Raw genomic sequence first — 21,482 nt, forward strand, 5'->3', positions numbered from 1 at the left:
TCTGAGAGTTTCCAGGCTGTATATGAAATTAGCTCTCCCCTGAGACGCTCGGGGATTCTGTGGGATGCTATCCCGACTCCCACCATCGCTGATGTTCCCCCTTACAGTCCCCGGCGTCTTCTCCAGCTGGCTCTCCTTATTCGGAGCACCTCAATCTATCTGCCCTGTTCAAATAACTATTTGAAACTCGGAAGGGAAGGGTCAGAATTTAAAACCTTTTCCCCCCTGGAGGCTCCTTAGCAAATGCTTGACTTTACCCGTCCTATTTCGTCTCAGCTGCTTTCAAGTCAAGCATATAGACAAAAATAAGAAGTAAACACATGAAAAAGTTCTTTTACATACTTCTTCCATAACACTGGGTGTTTCCTTGCCTTACATCTGAAGAATGAAAAGGGACGCCTCCAAAGGTTCCTCCCCGCCAAGGAGACGGTCTCTTCACCAGACACCCTCCGTGGGGCTCCCTGCGCGGCCTCCCTGATCCGTCCCGGCCCCGTCGACGCCCAGGGTTAGACATCACACGAAGGGAGAGGGCTCTGCGCAGGCCTTGATGGGCGGACGGGAATTCTGGTCCCATCACCAAACGGGGGGAAAGCCGGCGCCGTGAGAAGCAGCCGCAGGCGTGGGGGGGGGGGGGGGGGGGGGCGGCACGAACGCCCGCGGATGCCCGGGCGCGGGGGGAGCGGGGGGGACCCACACGGCCAGGTCTGCCGGGGAGGGACGGAGCCGGGAGGCGGGCAGAAGGGGAGCCACCGCGGGAGCGCTTCTTGACGGACGGCCATGAGCACGCGTGACACGCCACGGCCGTGGCTCATTCCTGATGCCCCGTATCTTCGCCGCCTGCTCGAATTCCGCACGGACACCGACGCTTTGCCATGTTGTCTTCCGTCTCGGGGGATCTCGGTTCAGTCGCTCTGTACCCGGGGCCACTGTGGAGGCGGACCTAGTGTGTCAGGGGTCGTGGTTTCCAGGGAGCAGCCGTGGTCGGAGCGACAAGAGGGCGGGCAGTAGGCGGGACTTCCGGCCCACGGTTCCGTCAGCTGCCTTTCCCGGGCGTCTCCCCGCAACCTCCTCAGCTTCCCTCGTCCGTGACGCGGCGCCCCGGAGAAATTCGACGGGAGGGCGACCGGGGGCGCGCGAGCTGCAGGTGAGGATTCGGTGTGTGCGTGTGCTCGCGGCTCTGAGAGCAGTGTGGCGCTGGGACCGCGGGGGGGGGGGGGGGCTGACCGAGAGAAGAGCGGGTCAGTGACAGGCGACGGGTGTGGGGCCGCGGCCGCGAGGCCACTGTGACCCGGGGCGTTGACAGGGAGGGGATGCGGCTGAGACGTCGCTGCTTGCGCGGGGTCTGCGACCCGGCCGCGGGGCGTGCTCAGGGACTCTGGCCTCGGAGGACACGACGCAGAGGCTGCGCGGGGACTATGACCGGGGAAGCATGGAGCAGTGACCGCAGAGAGCTGTGACCGAGGGCCGGCGAGGGGGAGGAGGCCGGTCGATGGCCAGTGACTGTGAGGGGACTCTGGCCTGACGGAGTATGAAGCGGCGGCTGCGGGAGGACTCTGACCGCCGAGCAGTGGCTTGGAGGGACTGAGCTGGAGGAGAGAGCCGGAGCGGTGGCCGCACAGGGCTTGGGTACGGGGTGTGGTGACTGGGTGGAGAAGGTCTTAGTGGCAAACACTGGTCTGGGATTTATCAGACAGACCCGAGTTTAACTTGATGGACACACTTCTTGTGGCTGGGAAGCTTTCCTCACCACTGAGCTGCAGGTTCTTCCTCCGTGAATGGGACATTTGGGCTAGATTAACGTTTTCTAAACTCTGGGTTCCATTTTATTATTGGGTTGTGAAGTCCATTTAGTGGATGGAACCTGAAATTGGGGAAAAAAAAGAAAAAGGAATAGACTAGAAATTTTCAGTGTGTTCACATATTATTTCATGAAACTTGTTTCAGTTATATGTGTGTGAGATTATGATGTAAAATGGATTTCATGTATCTTAAAATGTAGTAAAAAAGTTGGAAAAGCATTGGACCAGATTACTTCTGAGTTTTCTTTCTGGTCTAAAATGCCATGATTCTACGATTAGGGAACTGTTTGGAAGTACAAAGATGGAATCAGGAAGACTAGATCTGGGCCTGGGGCATAGGCTCTGTCAGATTGACTTAACTGCAGAAGGCTTCCCAAATAAAATTGAAGTGACTAGTTATGACTGAGGACTGAAACTCAAGTTCTCAGTTGGGAGAACCAACAGTTATATATTGAAATAGGGACAGTGATATTTATAAAGGCAGTGAGGTTATAGGGGTTGGTGATAGGAAAAACTGCTAGGAATAGAAATTGAGGAAGGGGGAAACTTTCAGGAGGGTAGCAACAAGGCTTAGAAAGGAAACTGAAGATAGAAACAGAAAAGATTTTGCCAAGAAATAAAGTGGAAGTATGACCTTCAGGGTCCTTTTCAATCTTCATATTTAGTGATTCTGCAAGTACAGAGAATTGCTAGTAAAAAGATACTAGTTGAGAATGGAATTTGGTGCAGTAATTAGTGGTGAACAGATGATTATCTTGGAGAGGACAGGATGACTAGGCAAGGTCAACAGTGGGAGAATGCCACAGGGGAGAAGCTTTAATGTTTTTAGCTATCCAGTTCAATAATTTGTGCACTGGAGGCCAAGACTGGCATACTGGGAATGATGCCATGCTGTGGATAATTCAAATGATGTTTTAACTCTGGTTTTATTTCCTACTGAGTCCCTTTCATGAGGGCTATGAGTGATGCAGATGAAATGAACTAAAGTGAATTTCACTACTTTCTCCTCTTTTACCACCCTTTGTAAAAGATGGTACTTACCAATTTTGTCACCCAGTGTTTTAAAAAATATATATCTAATAGAAGAAGCTTGAGACAATTTTAACTTACCAGACACTGTATTTATCTGATAACCTAATTGTCACCCCCACGCTCTGCACACATATACACTTTGTTTTGGAGGAAGAGAGTTCAGAAGGATTCTCGAATGGGAATGAGTTGGGAATGGTGAGGGATAGCCTTTATTTAGCTAAAAAAATGGCTTTTTCTAGAACATTAGATGTTTACTTGGCTTACATTCTACATAACTAAAAGGAACTACTCAAGAATTTGTTCCTAGAACAGAATATGTTGCTGAAAGGTGACTCACCACAGAAGGGAAGACATTTAGGCATGGGGACTGCAGCACTGCCTCTGGGGTCATTTGTGTTTGCTAATGAAATGACTCTTTTTGACTTACCGTGCTTTGCAAATTCCCTTTGAAAACCAGTATAATGGCCTGATTGAAAAAGAATGAACTTTTATTCCTTCCTCAGCCTATGATTTCTTCTCCCATAAACAGGTGAGGTTTTATTTTTCTAGGGGAATCTCCTCTTTGGATATGTGATCCCTTAAGGAGAATGATCTAGTCAGATAGAGCCTTGGATTCAGAAGTCCCTGGTTACTTTATCTGATGTTAACACTGCCCTGCTGTATCACTGTGGGAAGAATGATTGCTTTCTTTTGCTTTAGATTTTCTGACTGTGGTAGAGAGAACTGTTCTTCTGGTTAAATGGCTGCTTAATAATCTGAAATATATGCATACTCACCAAATTTAGTATACAATCTCATGGAGTCTGTAAACCAACAGACCTCATTCATGATTTTCCTGGGGGAGCAGAATATCCTCTTCATATTATAAACTCTGATGAGGATTAATTTATGAAATATTCATAGAAAAAGCAAGCATAATAATTTGTTATTATTAATGAGGGACAAAATATCTAGTAATAATTGTAATTTTCTTATGCTTTTCTTTCCAAGTATTTGTGTAACACTCATCTGAAGCCATATCTTCTGGCTTTTCTACTAATAGAAATAACTCTTCCTACTGAATTAAACAGAAGAAGGTCTGTCTTACAGTAACATTTGTGTTACTCTAAAGTACGAGAATGAGTCCAAAATTACCCGCACTCTGGCTGTAGAATTTATAGAAGTTTTAATATAACCAGAGTGCGGATAATTTTTGACTCATTCTCGTAGATCGGAAAGAGTAAATTTTTGTAAAAGTCATGATTTTGGGGGAGTTTTTTTTAGTTAGGGGAACCCTAAAGTGAGAGTACTTCTCAGTCATCACTGGACTTTGGGAATTGCTTTTTACTCGAGACTGTGCTGATTCTACATCTTTTACCTAGATATCCACTACGTAAGTCACATTAGGAAACAGTAGGAAGGAGAGAATGAGAGCAGGGCTCAGCCCTCTTGCTTATCTGCCCAGGGTAACTTCTAGCACTTTCTCTTTCCTAAGCTTAAACCTTTCTGTTTCTTGTCCTGAACTTCTCTTTTCACAATATTCCTGTCAAATGGGTGCCTAGACATGTATATGAAATAGGATTTGTTAATTGTTTATGAATAATTTGTGGCAAAATGTAAATCCTAACTCCCTTCTATAATTCAGTCAGTAAATTCAGGAAATATACATTTTTACATATGTTATTTTGCAGTATATGCCAGGGCACCATTCCAGAATTAAAAAAAAAAAAAAAAAAGAGCGAGTCTCTAGTATGTATTTGACACTGTGTTAGTTTTGTTTACATATATTATCTCATTAATATAAATAATTGTATTGCCTGTATTTTACTCTTTGCAAACCAAATTAGTAGATAGATATATAGCAGGGCTGTGGGGGTTGTTGTTGTTGTTGTTTGTTTGTTGTTTTTTTTTTGTCTTTTTTCTCCCTTTCTTTTGGTAACTCTTGTTGAAAGTTATGTTAGCTTTCTATGTTTGGACTAGAATGACTGCTCGGGAATCCCATGGATCTGCTAAGCTGTTATATCACATTCACAACTATTTGCAAACCAGTTTGAAGTAAGGGCTGCTAAAAATAGTGACTTATAGTCTTTGCTTTATATTAGAGAACAAAATGAGTGTATGGTACTTAACAGAAAATGGGGAATTTTTTTTTATCTGCATAGAATTACCTCATGTGATTATGTTTGTTTATTGGCCCCTAGGTCTTTTTTTTTTTTTTTTTTTTTTAAATATTTATTTGGCTGCGATGGGTCTTAGTTGCCATACTTGAGAACTTTCATTGTGGTGTGTGGGCTTCTCTCTAGTTGTGGCGTGGGCTCCAGAGCACAGGGGCTCAGTTGTTTTGGCATGTGGGCTCTCTAGTTGTGGCATGCAGCCTCTAAAGTGCTCAGGCTCAGTAGCTGTGGTGCGGGCTTAGTTGCCCGGCACTGTGTGGGATCTTAGTTCCCCGACCAGGGATCGATCCCATGTCCCCTGCATTGGAAGGTGGATTCTTAACTATTGGACCATCAGGGAAGGGCCTGGCCCCTAGGTCTTAATTTTTTTTGTGCCATGGACCCCTTTGACACTACGGTGAAACCTTGTGGACTCCTTTTTTGGAATAATGTTTTTATTGCCAAAACAAACAAACAAACAGAATTATAAAGGAAGCAAATTATGTTAAAATATAGTTACCAAAATATTTTTAAAATGTGTGATATAGCACATATAGTTTTTTTTAAGCACACGTAGTTTTTATTAAGACAATAAAGGTTACTGTCTATCAGTGAGTCTTAAAATTATAATTTTTAAATGATCATGTGTTTAAACAGTATTTCAACATATTTGTAGCAAGTGTAATGTTATATGAAAATATCTATAATTTCTGTTGGTGACAAAGTCTGTTCTACTAAGTCTACTATTATTGTTGTGGCTTACCTTCACAATTGAAGGAATGGTGAATTTGCCAGAGGCTAGTGAAAATAAAGATATAATTTTTTTGGTCCAAATCCCAGACTCCCTGAACCTGTCATAGCCCCTGCCTTAGAGATATAAGTTCCATAACCCACTCTAGGAGGAGCAAACTCCAAACACAGGATTTACCCACTGCCTCCTCTAGCAGAGCAGTGGCAGGGCAAAATCCTTCCACTGTAAGAAATATTACAAGTGTCCCTTGTGGTTTTCAGGATAATCTCTTTCCTGAAATATCCTACTGTGTGGTCAGGCCCAAGTATAAACTTTATGTTGGTCCAGGACTAACCCAGGGTCTGGCACAGAGTAAGTGCCCACTAAGTGTTTGCTGAATAAGGGTTTCTCTGGAGAAATAAGAGGGAAGAGATCAAGTTCAAAGCTAAGTTCTTAGATGTGGCAGTTTACCTGTCCCAAATATTGAGGAGTAACATTGAGCTCTCATTTAAAACTAATCTGTCTCTGCAGATCATGTGAAATCACCTTTACATTTAGAACTTCCCAAATCAGGCATTCTTTTGACTTACTCTATATGGCATGGTAATATATACAGGTTAGTGACATAAACTGCAGTAATCCTGTATCAGAAAGTTATGGTACAGTTTCTTGAAATAATTCTATTCCTAACACTGTCCTCCGCTTTAGAACTGTTTGCATAATCTAGGTAGAATTCACTACCAAATTTTTTTTTCTCATTTTATTTATTTATTTATTATTTTTTTGAGGTACGCCAAGTTCAGTCATCTGTATTTATATACATATCCCCGTATTCCCTCCCTCCCTCGACTCCCCCCCACCCTCCCCGTCCCAGTCCTCTAATGCATCATCCATCCTCGAGTTGAACTCCCTTTGTTATACAACAACTTCCCACTGGCTATCTGTTTTACAGTTGGTAGTATATATATGTCTGTGCTACTCTCTCACTTTGTCTCAGCTTTTCCTTCACCCCCCGTCCCCCCCAAACCTCGAGTTCTCCAGTCCATTCTCTGCATCTGCGTCCTTGTTCTTGTCTTGTCACTGAGTTCATCAGTACCATTTTTAGATTCCGTATATGTGAGTTAGCATACAATATTTGTCTTGCTCTTTCTGACTTACTTCACTCTGTATGACAGACTCTAGGTCTATCCACCTTATGACATATAGCTCCATCTCATCCCTTTTTATAGTTGAGTAATATTCCATTATATATATACACCACATCTTCTTTATCCATTCATTTGTTGATGGGCACTTAGCTTGCTTCCATATCCTGGCTATTGTAAATAGTGCTGCAATAAACATTATGGTACATGTTTCTTTGGGTATATGCCCAGGAGTGGGATTACTGGATCATATGGTAGTTCTATTTGTAGTTTTTTAAGGAACCTCCAAATTGTTTTCCATAGTGGCCGTACCAACTTACATTCCCACCAACAGTGCAGGAGAGTTCCCTTTTCTCCACACCCTCTCTCCAACATTTGTTGTTTCCAGATTTTGTGATGATGGCCATTCTGATCGGTGTGAGGTGATACCTCATTGTGGCTTTGACTTGCATTTCTCTGATGATTAGTGATATTGAACATCTTTTCATGTGTTTGTTGGCCATCTGTATGTCTTTTTTGGAGAAATGTCTATTTAGGTCTTCCGTGCATTTGTGGATTGGGTTATTTGCTTTTTTGGTATTAAGCTTCATGAGCTGCTTGTATATTTTGGAGGTTAATCCTTTGTCCGTTGTTTCGTTGGTGACTATTTTTTCCCATTCTGAGCGGTGACTATTTTTTCCCATTCTGAGGGTTGCCTTCTTTTCTTGTTTATGGTTTCTTTCACTGTGCAAAAGCTTTTAAGTTTCATGAGGTCCCATTTGTTTATTCTTGATTTTATTTCCATGATTCTAGGAGGTGGGTCAAAAAGGATCTTGCTTTGATGTATGTCATAGAGTGTTCTGCCTATGTTTCCCTCTAGGAGTTTTATAGTGTCTGGCCTTACATGTAGGTCTTTAATCCATTTGGAGTTTATTTTTGTGTATGGTGTTAGGAAGTGTTCTAATTTCATTCTTTTCCATGTAGCTGTCCAGTTTTCCCAGCACCACTTATTGAAGAGGCTGTCTTTTTTCCATTGTATATTCGTGCCTCCTTTGTCAAAGGTAAGATGCCCATATGTGCTTGGGCTTACCTCTGAGTTCTCTATTCTATTCCATTGATCTTCCTTTCTATTTTTGTGCCAGTTCCATACTGTCTTGATCACTATGGCCTTGTAGTATAGTTTGAAGTCAGGAAGCCTGATTCCACCAACTCCATTTTTCCTTCTCAAGATTGCTTTGGCTATTCGGGGTCTTCTGCATTTCCATACAAATCGTAAGATTTCTTGCTCTAGTTCTGTGAAAAATGCCATTGGTAATTTGATCGGGATTGCATTGAATCTGTAAATTGCTTTGGGTAGTACAGTCATTTTCACTATGTTGATTCTTCCAATCCAGGAACATGGTATGTCCCTCCATCTGTTTGTGTCGTCTGTGATTTCTTTCATCAGTGTCTTAAAGTTTTCTGCATACAGATCTTTTGCCTCCTTAGGCAGGTTTTTTCCTAGGTATTTGATTCTTTTTGTTGCAATGGTGAATGGGAGAGTTTCCTTAATTTCTCTTTCTGCTCTTCCGTTGTTAGTGTATAGGAATGCAAGAGATTTCTGTGCATTAATTTTGTATCCTGCTACTTTACTAAACTCATCAATTAGTGCTAGCAGTTTTCTGGTAGAGTCTTTAGGGTTTTCTATGTATAATATCATGTCATCTGCAAAGAGTGACAATTTTACTTATTCTTTTCCAATTTGGATTCCTTTTATTTCTTTTTCTTCTCTGATTGCTGTGGCTAAAACTTCCAAAACTATGTTGAATAATAATGGTGAGAGTGGACACCCTTGTCTGGTTCCTGTTCTTAGAGGGAATTCTTTCAGTTTTTCCTAACACTGTCCTCCACTTTAGAACTGTTTGCATAATCTAGGTAGAATTCACTACCAAATTTTTTAAAATAAACTTGCTTATTTATTTATTGGCTGCGTTGGGTCTTCGTTGCTGCAAGCTGGCTTTTTCTAGTTTCAGCGAGCGGAGGCTACTCTTCATTGCGGTACGCAGGCTTCTCACTGCAGTGGTTTCTCTCTGTTGTGGAGCATGGGCTCTAGGTGCTCGGGCTTCAGTAATTGTGGCACATGAGCTCAGTATTTTTGGCGCACGGGCTTAGTTGCTCCACACCATGTGGGATCTTCCTGGACCAGGGATTGAACCTGTGTCCCCTGCATTTGCAGGCGGATTCTTAACCACTGCGCCACCAGAGAAGTCCCCTACCAAATTATTGATAAAACTGATCCTGTTTTTATCTAGAACAGTGTTGGCAAACTTTTTAGGTAAAGGGACAGATAGTAAATTTCAGCTTTGTAGGTCATACAGTCTCTTGCAACTATTCAGCTCTGCAGTCGTAGCACAAAAGTGGCTAAAGACAATACATCAGTGAAAGAGCATGGCTGTGTTCCAGTAAAACCTTAATTTTAAAAATAGGCAATGGACCATTTTTAGCTTGTGAGTTTCTCTAGGAGTTCTGCTGGTTCTTGAATCCAGTCCTTCTTCCCCACTATGGGTTAGACACATCCTCCCTCAAGCTTCAAGGTCTTTACACAAGGGTAATGTGATTGTACTGTTATCTGTGGGGAGGCCTGAATGTGCAGCAGATGACATGATTAATGTCAACAGTGTATGATTCACTTTAGCCTAGGAGTTCACAGAGCTTGCCTCTTAGAGCACTACTTTATTAAGCTCCACAATGGTAGAAGCAGTTAAAGATCCCAAATACGAAGTATCCTTGCTTACTCAGCTTTGGAACTGGGCATTGATATGCCAGAAGAAAATGACTAAGCATAGAGTTTTACTGAGGAAGATGATTGTAGGCCCAGAGACAGGGGAAACAGGAATAGAATGCAAAGGAAAAATTCTTGTCTCTTCTTTTCACAGATAGTTCCCTGTAGTACTCCAATCAAATTTGAATTAGGTTTTGAAACTTGAAGAGTATATATGATTGCAACTTCTACTATTTAGGTTGTTGTATAGCTTAGGAAGCGGAGTCCACCTCCTCTTTCACCCTGGGGTGCTTACTAAATCTACCAGCAATAAGGAAGTAGAATAGAGGGGATTGGGTGGGAGTTTCTAAAACTGTACTTGTAGGAGACTGTCATCTTTAAAATGCAAGCATATGCATACCAGCGCCCAGATTTTGTCTCCTTCAAGACATTCATGTTGGAAAAACACTTTAATAGATTTATCCTCAGTATCTCCTCCCTGCCACCCCTCCCCGCTGACACACATTTCCACTTCTTATGTGTACTTCCTTAATAGCAAAGTTAATCCATCCAAGCAGGCATCTATTGGAACATTGAAGAACAAGGCTAGCAGTGTGTACTGGGAGGTGAGTCGGCAGAATTGGAGCCAGATTTGGGGAATCTGGGTAAAAATCACAGGAACAGATACTACACTCTGTATCTTGAAAGCATTTTGGAGACACTAAGGCAGTTAATAGGCAGGGTGGTGGTAGTGGTGGTGGTGGTGTGGGCGTTTATGTCCATATTTAGAATCTGTGCTTAGATGGGGAATTTGAGTGACTAAGATAAGGTGACTTATCTAGGGACTGAATATGTAGCAGTGTTGGAAAGATCAGGCCTTACAAATGCTGCATTCTGGCTGCCAACTCCCTTTCTCTCTTTTTTGTTATAGCTTCTTTTGACATAGAAACTTTTGGGGAGGGACTTCCCTGGTGGTGCAGTGGTTAAGAATCCGCCCGCCAATTCAGGGAACACGGGTTTGATCCCTGGTCCAGGAAGATCCCACATGCTGCAGAGCTACTAAGCCCGTGACTCTAGAGCCCGTGAGCCACAACTGCTGAGCCCATGTGCCACAATTACTGAAGCCCGTGCACCTAGAGCCTGTGCTCTGCAATAAGAGAAGCCACCACAGTGAGAAGTCTGCACACTGCAAGGAAGAGTAGCTCCTGCTTGCCACAACTAGAGAAAAAGCCTGCTCGCAGCAATGAAGACCCAGCACAGCCAAGAAATAAATAAATATTAAAAAGAAGACGAAGAAGAAGAAGAGAAGGAAACTTTTGGGGAGGATAAACTGCTAAGGAAATAGGAAGTTTTGGCCCACCCTAATGGACTCATAAGGGAGGCTGTGTATTCTGTCTCCAGCTGCTTTCATTTTGACTCATCCCAGCTTAGTGTGGGTGCTATGGCTGGAAGCCAGGGTCCATCTGCAAATTATTGCGCACCCCCCCGCCCCCCGCTCCCCATCCCCATTTTGATCTTGTACTGTATTGGCTGTGAGGAAGTGCCATCTTTTCCCAACCCTATTACCCACTGGACAAACAGATGTTAAGGCAGCATGTGTGTGTGTGTTTTCCCTCTGGAATGTAGATATTTAAAGTCTCCTCCTTTTCCAGGACCATCACTCACTTTTACTTAAGTGGTATTGGTTGATTACAAAGGGGCAGTTATCATAAACAGAGAGTTTAGGAAATATTGTTCCTCATTGTTAGAGGTATTCAGCAGTTACTGGGCAATTGTGAATATTGTAAAGGTGGTGTGGTTTTAAGCAAAGCTAAGTTTCCGTATAATGAACTAAAAAGCCAACATATATTTGCTACCCTCAGTATGCCGTCATCCTCCCACATATCTTTTCTCAGTAGCAAATTTGATGTGTCCTTGCAGCCATCTGTTGGAACTTTAGGGAAACTCGGGGTAATTTTTTTCATCAGTGTAAGTACTAATTATTAAATTTTTCCGTATACTTTCATGGTGTGTAAGTTTGTAGATGTGAGGAACATGGAGATGGTGTAAGAGAGCCAGTGAAAAACGAAAAGTTTGAGAGACCTATAAAGTCAAAGTTTAAAAATTAGTAATAGTTCTGGAGGAAAGGTGTGAAGGGGGTTAATCTCTTTATAATTTCTGAATTCTTTTAGGGTTACCATTATGGAATGTCTGTGATCTCCGTGTTTTCCATCTTCTAAGAAAGTGGAGAAGATGTAGAAGTGTTTTACATTATAAAACAAAGTATTAGATGTGTTTGTTCTAAATCCAAAGGATCTTAAGACTTCAGTTTAAGTCTGATGTATAATGTTCAGTTTAAAGTATAGTGTAAAATACAATATATGACACAAAAGTCATCTTTGAAAAAATAGAACTGTATGTAAGCAGATAAGAAGAAATACTTTTGACAGGATGAGAGCTTTGTTTTGCCGTCTTTGATATACTTATAAATTGACGAGTACTTGACCTCTTTCTGTCAAAACAAAATACTAATGTCAGTAGTGCTTTTCAAAATTTCAAAGGAGTTTTTTCACTTATTACATTTATTTAAGTAGTTATTGAGCACCTACTGTGTGCTAGGGCTCATTGCCAAGTATTGAATGAATCAGTTATGATTTTGTATTTCTAAACTGGGTTCTAAACCTCGCTTAATTGAGTTTAAGCAAAAAGGGGAATGTATTGGTTGGCACAATTAAACAGTTCAGAATCTGGCTTCTCTCCATCATCAGCATTGCTTTCTCTGTGTTGACTATTTTGAGAAAGACTCTTCCTGGTTATAGGATGACCACTAGATTGTCACAGAATGGTTCCTAGAATCATGTCTCTGGGTTTGAATTCACAAAGAAAGAAGTGATAATCTTTGTTCAAGCAGTCCCATCTGGTGAGTCCTGAGATTCACTCTGATTGGACTATCGTAGGTCACCTATCACTGCCCTTCCCACCTCCCTCCTCCCCCAATCTGTGGACCGGAAGAGTGATGCACTGATTGGTTTGGGTTAGGCATGTGGCATCTAACGGTATGGCTAAGGGTGAAGATCACATGGACGAATGATAAAAATGGGCTCTTTTCAGAGCAGGAGAACTGAACAGTGGAAAGACAAATAACATCAGGGAGTTTGCTTTCTAATCTCTCATTTGATCCTTACCATGACTTAGAAATTGAGTACGTTTTATTAGAACCTTCTTTAATCACATGAAGAAACTCTTAGAGTCAAAGTGCTCACCTTAATTTAGAATTAAAGTAGTGGGAGGAGCTAAAATTCTTTTTTTTTTTTTGGCTAGGCTGAGAGGCTTGTGGGATCTTATTTCCCAAACCAGGGATGGAACCCATGCCCTCCCTGCAGTGGAAACTTGAGTCCTAACCATTGGACAACCAGGGAATTCCTTGGGAGGAGCTAGAATTAAGTCCCAGTTTATATGATATGATTCCTGGTCTAGTGTACCCGCTGCTTGTCTACTCTGACCCAAACCAAAATAAGCCCCTGGGATTCCTAAGTAGCCATCAGAGATATGCCCAGTGAGAAGGAGCCCAGTCTTTGTGAAAGATGAAATTAAATTCCTGCCTGGCACAGTGTAGTGCATGGCCAGAGTGCAATAAGTGGTTTTGTTTTAATTCACCTGTGACCATTTTATATACTAGGCAGCATAGTGTTGTTAAGTGCACAGATCCTAGAGCCAGAATGCCTTGGTTCAAACACCGTTTTTGCCCTGTCCTAGGTGTGTGACCCTCAGTCAAGTCATTTAACCCAGCTGTGCTCAATTTTGTCGTCTGCGAAATAGAGCTAATAATATTACCTACCTCATAAGATTGTTGTGAGAATTAAATTATTTAATATATCCAAAACTTTCTGGCAAAAAGGAAGCGCTCTGTGTTAGCTATAGTTTCCATCATCACTATTATCATGATCTTTGGGACTGTGATAGAGAAAGGTGGGCTATGTGATAGTACAATGAAACAGGTTTACATCTGATTGAATACCCTAATCATTAAGAATTCTAAATATATTTTGTATTCTTTTTTAAATTCTGTTTTCTAAAGATAAACTCTCCTGCGTTTTGTACTGTACTAACCTAGAGTATTAAGAGTGGATCTCAATGAAGAGAGAGGGTTCTAGGGGTATGTCACATTGGTATATGGTGACGTATATCTATCCTGATCAATATTTTCAGCACTAACATGGATGAAGACATGAAAACAATGCTTTTCAAGTTTATAGATTACATAAAATTGTGAATGCTAATGTGATAGATGGCAGTCATGATTTGAAATTATTTTAACAGATTAGAGCAGACAAAAAGGTCAACCAAAGTGGACTTTAACAGGGTTATGACCAATAAAATGAGTAAGTATATTTCTGCACAGCCTCTGCTTGAATTTCCTGCTGTGCCAAAGTGAAATGCCTCCTGAGGCAACCAAGCCCCTCTTCGGATAACTCTCGTTCCTAAAAAGGTTTTTATTGTGTTTAGTTAAAATTTGTGTCTCTGCATCTTCTAACTAGTGATTCATTTTCTATTATCTGGACTTTCACAGAATAAGTGTCTGCCCTATCCAACATGACAGGCATTCAGATATTTACAGATAGTTATTAGGTACCTTCTTATATAGTACAGTGTCATATTTTACTGTATGCTACAGTAGTTAAAGGGTGTGTAGCCTGCCGCCAGGCTGACTGAATTTGATTCCTAGCTTCACCACTTACTAGCTGTGTGAGCTTATTTTCTGTGCCTCCGTTTCAATAGTGATAAAAATAACATCAATGTCAAAGGGTTGTGAATGTTAAGTTTTAATATTTTTAAAGTTTTTAGGCATACAGGTGTCATATAAATGCTGACAGTAGTAGTAGTAGTAGTAGTAGTAATATTTCTTTCTTCATCATAGCTTAACATCAGACTCTAGAAGAGCTCTTGCTACAACAGTGATTCTTAAATGGGGGAGGGATAGGTTAGGGAGATGTAGCGGACTTCATGTTTTATCATACTTTTACATTAAAAGTACATTTTTTATAGTAGTAATCATGGAGGAAAACTTGACAAAATCTTTTTGGCTATAGGGGATACACAGAAGATAGACTTTAAGGCAGATGATGGTAACTACTTACTACTCTGAAATAATAATGGTAGCTAATGTTTACAAGCACATATTGTGTGCCAGACACTGAGCAAAGGCTTTACATGGATTATTCCATTTAAACCACAATTGTTAGATGATGAAGCTAAGATTTGGAGAGATTAAGGAATTTGTGCAAATTTTCATGGCCAGTAAGTGGTAGAAATGGGATTCATACTTAGGTAATATAATTTTTGGGTCTGACCTCTTTTTAATCACTACAGTATGCTAACAGAGTGAGATTTTTACTTTTCTCAAAATGGGGCATGGATAAAAAATGTTGAGAAACACTGCCTTAGACATTTGGTTAGAAGTATTTATATAAGGCAGATGGAGAGATTGTTGAATGTATGTACTCAACTGAAATACAGGTAAAATATGTTAGTATTACTGTTATTTACCAGTGGGCTTTGTGATGTGTCAGTACTAGTACTAATCGTTGTCTTGATTCTTTCTTTGTTCATGAATTTTACATTAGCTTTAAATAGCTAGTCAGATACCTCCTTTCTTCTGCCTCGAGTTCTTATTGTGATATTTTATTATGTTTTTTGTATAACTTTTTAATCTAGTGGAATAGATCCCGTGTCACAATATCTAGTGACCCCAGATACCAGTTTGACTTTAAAATATCTTTAAAACCACAATGGCAGTACTTTGCACCTTTGCTTCTTGCCAGTATGATGATATTTACCATGTTTGGCTGGTTAAGTTGAATCATACAAGATGGTTCAGTACTTCAAGAATTAAGCAGTTAAAAAGCAAAGCAGAATTTATGTTATGCATATTTACCACAGTGTAAACAAAACAAACAAAAAAGCAAAGCAAAATCAGAGTGGGGAGGGAGAGATGGATTATAAAGTAGTATGAGGAAACTTGAGAGTGAGGGATAGGTTTATTATCTTAATTTTGGTGATTTCAAGGTGTATGTTAAAACTCATTAAATTATACACTTTTAAATATACAGTTTATTGTATGTCAATTATACTTCATTCAGTAAAGCTGTAAAAATTTTATAGCACACATTCTCCACCCACCTTACACACATGCAGAACAAAGACTTCTGAGAAGTTCCTATAAATATGTCTTTGGATATGTTAAGTATTTTTCTATTAAATTTTAAGGAATTTTAACTTGAAGCCTGGAAAGTAACTGGTGAGAATGACATGACATTTATTCCCCTGATTTATTATGGCATCCTTAAAACTCTATTTTGTTTCATGAGTGAGAAGTACAGGTGACTTAAGCACTACCTATTTGTAATGTCAGAAGAGAGAGGAGGAGAGAATTAAAGAATTTTTTATTGCTTAGGTTGAAAGCTTATCAGGAAATCGTAGCAAAACTTTTCCAGTAGGAAAGATCTGTACAGCTGACAAATCAGGCAGCTTTGTAATCAGACCAATAGCCATGTCAGTTCTTTTTTATTGGTCCTGGGATCTTGTTTACCTTTAAGTGACTGTGACCTTTTATTTCACTGTTCAGTTAGGGTGGTCTGACTTAAGTTTGCAAAAACTTAAGGAACCCATGCCGTGGAAAGAATGTTCTTGATTGAAGGAAGCAGCAGTAATGTTAAGACAGCTTCTTTAAAAATATTGTAGATTTCTGGGAGATAGCATCCTGGTTTTCTGACTTACTAGCTATGTGATCTCTGGATAGGTTGCTTAACTTCCCTGATCCTTAGTTTTCTCACTTGTAAATTGGGACTAAAAATACCTGCTTCTCAGGTTATATGAGTTAAATGAGAATAATGTATATAAAGTACCTAGCACAGTGCCTGGCACTGGTAACATTGGGGGGAAAAAAGTCATTATTATGAATGTTGCTGTTATTATCTTACTTCCTTGCAACACATTTGGATTACTAAAATATACTTCTTGGAATATATGTATCATCTACACTGATTCAAAGAGTTAGGAAGGAGGGGGAATCTGTTTCTAGAGACCCCAAAGACAACCTGAGATGAGGGCCTGTGTAGAAATGGTTATTGAATATCTTTCAAAGTAAACTTTTTACTTTGAAAAAAAAAAGTAAAGCCTTAAGAAAAGTTGCAAGAATATTAAAATGAACTCTTTTATGCCCCACTCAGCTTCATACATTGATGACATTTTTACATATTTGCTTTACCTTTTTATATGTAATATACTATACACATTTTTCTTTTTCTTTCTTTCTTTTTTTTTTTTGCTGAGGTTAAGTTGCAGAGATCATAACCTTTTATCCCTAGATACTTCAGCATAAAACAACAAGGACAGTCTTTTACGTAACAGCTCAGTTATCCACTTTGGGAAGTTTATTTTAACATTGATGCATATTGTTATCTAATACACAGTCCATATTTTAATTTTACTGATTATCCTAATAACTACCCTTTATACCAATTCCCCCCCAGTCTAGAATTATGCATTACATTTAGTTGTCATTTCTTTGGTCTCTTTTAACCTGAAACAGTCCCTCAGCCTTTCATTGTTTTTCATGATTGACATTTTTTGAAGAATACAGTCTTGTTGTTGTGTAGAATGTCCTTTAGTTGGGGTTTATCTGATTGTTGCTCATAAATCCATACAGGATATGCATTTTTGGCGCATGATGTGTCCTTAGTGCCTCACATCAGGAGCATTATTAGTGATGTTAATTAGCTTTAATTACTTAGCCAAGAGATTTTTTTCACTTTAGAGGTAACTGTTTTTACTTAATTTACCTAATTAATGTCATTGATGAGGAGATATTTACTTTGAAACTGTGTAAATACCTTGTTCCTAAGCAAACTTTCCCCCAATGGTTTTCAATCCTAAGGAGCAATTTTTGTCATAAACATGTGGTTTCTTTACCTTGACTGAAGTCTTCTTGAGAGAATAGCTTTTACTTTAAAAATTATAATACCTATACACAATAAATACTCAATATTATTGACTGCCTGACCAGATTGCTGATTATATTTCTAGCAATGGATTTTGTCTCCCTACTCTGAGAGTTTAACAGATACTTACAGCAAAATCCTATTGTGTGCAAATTAGAAACAATCATTAATTGAACTGATTAGGCATTCTAAGGAGGCCGCTCAGACCAATGAGAGGGGAGCAGTAAATCTGACCTCTGGACATTTCAAAAGAGTAATTACTAACAGTAATGAAGAAAATCTTTAATCGTCATCACTGGAAGAACTTGTTAAATATACAGTACCCTCCTTCCATTTTATTTTAATTTGTGATGAAAGGACATTTTAATTTGAATATGTGATGAAAGGAAGTTTCTGGGTGGTGTTCATTTTTCAGTTTAGATTCTGACATTTTTTTCATATCAGCATAATACTTAGCCATGACTCATGGGCTGTCTCCTTCAGTCTCTAAGAATTAGGTCAGGTTTCTTGTAGATCTTGTCACATTGCCACTTGGAATTTAGCCAGAGGAAAGAAAGTGAGGCACAATTGCAGTTGTTTAGATAAACATCTATTCAGGAGGGCTTATTAGAGGCAGTGAGGCAGAGTAGAAAGTCCTCATTCTGTCTAGTGTTTTGTTCTGTTTTCTGCCTCTGCTCTGAGGATCTTTTTTCCACATTTCACTGTACCGAATCTTGGGCAGAGATGGCAGTTGAACATTGAAGTTCCTCTATCTCCAATTTCTGGCTGATACCTAAAATTTCATCATTATCAAGAAATTAATTTATTTGTGCAAATTATGTTACCTAAGAAAAATGCAGATATCATTGTAGGGGATTGGAGGTGTAGCACAAGCCAACATCTAAACATGAAACATCAAATATTCAGAACTTTTCTGTATTAGTTAGTTGCTAGACACTTTCTGCTAAATGAGACAATAATAAATAAGTTTTCCTTGGGGGAAGGAGAAGTCTGGGTAGGGTTTTAGTAGTTGGGGACTCTGAACAAGCTTAAGGTGCTAAGACTCTGAAAGAGGAAGGGGAAATGAGTATTGAAAAAGGAAGAGGAAGGATATTTAAAAGATGCAAGTACACTTACTCTGCAATTTTCCTAGCTCTAACCCTGGAGGAGTGGTCTCTGAAATATACAGAGCATTTAGAGTTAAGAAATCCATGCTTTGTTAAACCAGGAATTGCTGGTGGCCATCCTTTAAAAAAAAAAAAAAAAGGCTCTTTTCTCCATCTGTACCAAAGACATACCTTTCACATTTCCTTGTACCTGTCATACCTGTAGGTGTCCTGGGATATGATGTAAGGGTAGTAGAAAGTCTGTATAACTAACTTTATCAGCCAGATTCTTCCAGTTTTTTGTATGCAATCAGGATATGAAATTAGCAGTTAGTATATAGGCTGTATTGGTTTGGCAGTAACTTCCAAGGTCCAGGTGATTAATTGTGGCCATTGTTCCACAGAGAGACATTTCAGTGTTTCTACTAGAGCCTGAGTTTTGTGAAGCTTTGCTCTTTTTACCAGATGCAGTTGGTTCATCTTTTTGAAATGTGTGCTGTGGAATTGATGCTAAGTGTATCCATATTAACATCTCTGAAATCCTGGAGACAGGCTTGTCCCACCTCAATGAGAAAAAAATTCTTTTTCAGTTTCTATCACCAGTTAAAAGAAGATGGATGCACAGAATTCAGCCAAAGTCAACATGAGGAAGAGGAGGAAAGAGATACCTGGACCCAATGGGGCAACAGAGGAGGATGGAATTCCTTCAAAAATGCCACGCTGTGCAATTGTAAGTAAGGAAGAGTTTTTTTTTTTTTAATAAATTTATTTATTTGTTTATTTATTGGCTGTGTTGGGTCTTTGTTGCTGCACACGGGCAGCAAACGGGCTACTCTTCATTGTGGTGCTCAGGCTCCTCATTTCAGTGCCTTCTCTTGTTGCGGAGCATGGGCTCTAGGCGTGTGGGCTTCAGTAGTTGCAGCACATGGGCTCAATAGTTGTCGCTTACGGGCTCTAGAGCGCAGGCTCAATAGTTGTGCTCACGGGCTTAATTGCTCCGTGGCATGTGGGATCTTCCTGGAGCAGGGATTGAACCCATGTCCCCTGCATTGGCAGGCAGATTCTTAACCACTGTGCCACCAGGGAAGTCCCTGGAAGAGATTTCTTTGTTGAACACTTAATCTGGCAGGGGAAGGGTAGAAACTGATATAACACTGCTGATATCAGCATTACAAATCTTCTTAAATAATGGAAAGAATGAATAGTAAGTGTGAATAGTAACTTTCCAACAATTGTTGGAAATTTTATGCAGATTATAGTTGTAAGAGCTTTACACCGGAATTGAAAAGGGAATTTTAGGAAAAGTTGGAGGGTGTATGTATATTAGGCAGAAGATCAAATTCAAACTAATGAAATAGAGAAATTGTACCTCTAGACAGTGATCTGATCTTAGTATCATCTCATGGTGTTCAGTTTTCTGTGTCTTATGGTCTTTTCTCTCTTATCACTCCTCCACTCTATTGTTGGTTATATCTTAGATGAGAACATTTTTCTATTACTGCCTACCTTATGTTCCTTTATCTCTAGGATGTTATCTTTGTATTTCCTAACCACTTCCAAGCCTTTGATGAAAGACCCCATTCCAAACTGCTCATCCTGTCTCAGATTGGTACCCTTCTTGACGCTGCCCTTAAAAAAACATATCAAAGAATATTTATACACAATTGGAGTTATTATTGATATACAGTGTTGTTATGAAATCCATGTTTTAAAATCCCAGTGACAGAATTATGTGTTTCTGTATTTTTCGTACCTGTTTTGACCATTAGCCATTGATCAAACTGCAGTTTCTGTTGGTTACTTTTGGAGCTTCATAACCTCAAAGGAAAAATATTTCTACTCAATATACAGTTAATAGTTGTTCCAAACCAATATTTTATCTTGAACAATAAAAGCAACTGGACTCCACAGTACTCCAGGCTTGATATTGATGGTGGTGTTGGGGGCAAGTGTATTAGCTTTCTATTGCTGTTGTAACAGATTACCGCAAATTTAGTGGCCTAAGACAGTACATATATATTAGCTTACAGTTCTGGGGGTCAGAAGTCTGAAATGGGTCTCAGAAGGCTAAAATCAAATGTTGGTAGGGCTGAAGGTTCTAGGGGAAAAACTGTTTCCTTGCATTTTTCAGCTTCTAGAGGTTGCCCATATTGCTTTGTCCAGGGGCCAGCCAGCAATCACAACACTCTGACTGCTGCTTCTGTCATGACATCTCCTGATTCTGAATCTGCCTCCTTCATTCCCTTGTAAAGACCCTTGTGATTACGTTGGATGTACTTGGCTAATCCGGGATAATCTGTCTATCTCAAAATCCTTTAATCACATTTGTAAAGCCCCTTTTGCCATGTAAGGTAACATAGTCACAAATTCTAGAAAATAAGATGTAGACATCCTTAGGGGGCCGTTATTCTTTATGCCACAGCAAGTAAACTCAGAAAATAACTCAGCAGTCAACAGAAAGGGCATTGTTAATTTCTGAATGTTTCTTAGAGAATTCAGGTTAAGGAAATGGTGGTGGGCACTGATTCAGCACTCTCACCTGGAGTAGGGGCAAGTTATAACCAAGTAGGTAGTACTCTCAGCCAATCACCATAGCCAGGAATATACCAAAGAAGGCCAGTCTTAGTGCACTGGGCTCTGAGAGGACTTAAATTTCTTGGTTCTTATAATCTGAGGAATTTCAGTGCTTTAAGTTACTCTGCTTCATATATTCATGTCACAAATCAGTTAAGTGGCTTGCTACCTATTTCACATTCCTCTCTGGTACACACTGGCTATTTAGCATGGGCTAATGGTCAAAGATTTACTCACCCTACAGGCTGGACTGACTCTAATGAGGAGTGTCTGCTAAATAAACTTGT

At 40.1% G+C, this 21,482-nt stretch overlaps 1 protein-coding gene across 4 annotated transcripts in view; it reads left to right on the top strand.

The window, feature by feature from the left end:
- PCYT1A (phosphate cytidylyltransferase 1A, choline) overlaps positions 1-21,482 on the top strand; it is a 62,168-nt gene that overhangs the window by 15,160 nt on the left and 25,526 nt on the right. For 2 of the 4 annotated variants that reach the window (XM_057738071.1, XM_057738072.1), the window contains exon 3: positions 19,212-19,351. In XM_057738071.1, coding sequence (XP_057594054.1) covers positions 19,235-19,351 — 117 coding nt within the window. In that variant the 5' untranslated portion in view covers positions 19,212-19,234. Of the gene's footprint in view, positions 1-701; positions 1,145-19,211; positions 19,352-21,482 lie in introns of those variants that run through there. The other 2 variants (XM_057738073.1, XM_057738070.1) reach the window with 2 other exon arrangements.

The sequence above is a fragment of the Hippopotamus amphibius genome, chromosome 6 (genome assembly GCF_030028045.1).
Source record: "Hippopotamus amphibius kiboko isolate mHipAmp2 chromosome 6, mHipAmp2.hap2, whole genome shotgun sequence".
Lineage (NCBI taxonomy): Eukaryota > Metazoa > Chordata > Mammalia > Artiodactyla > Hippopotamidae > Hippopotamus > Hippopotamus amphibius.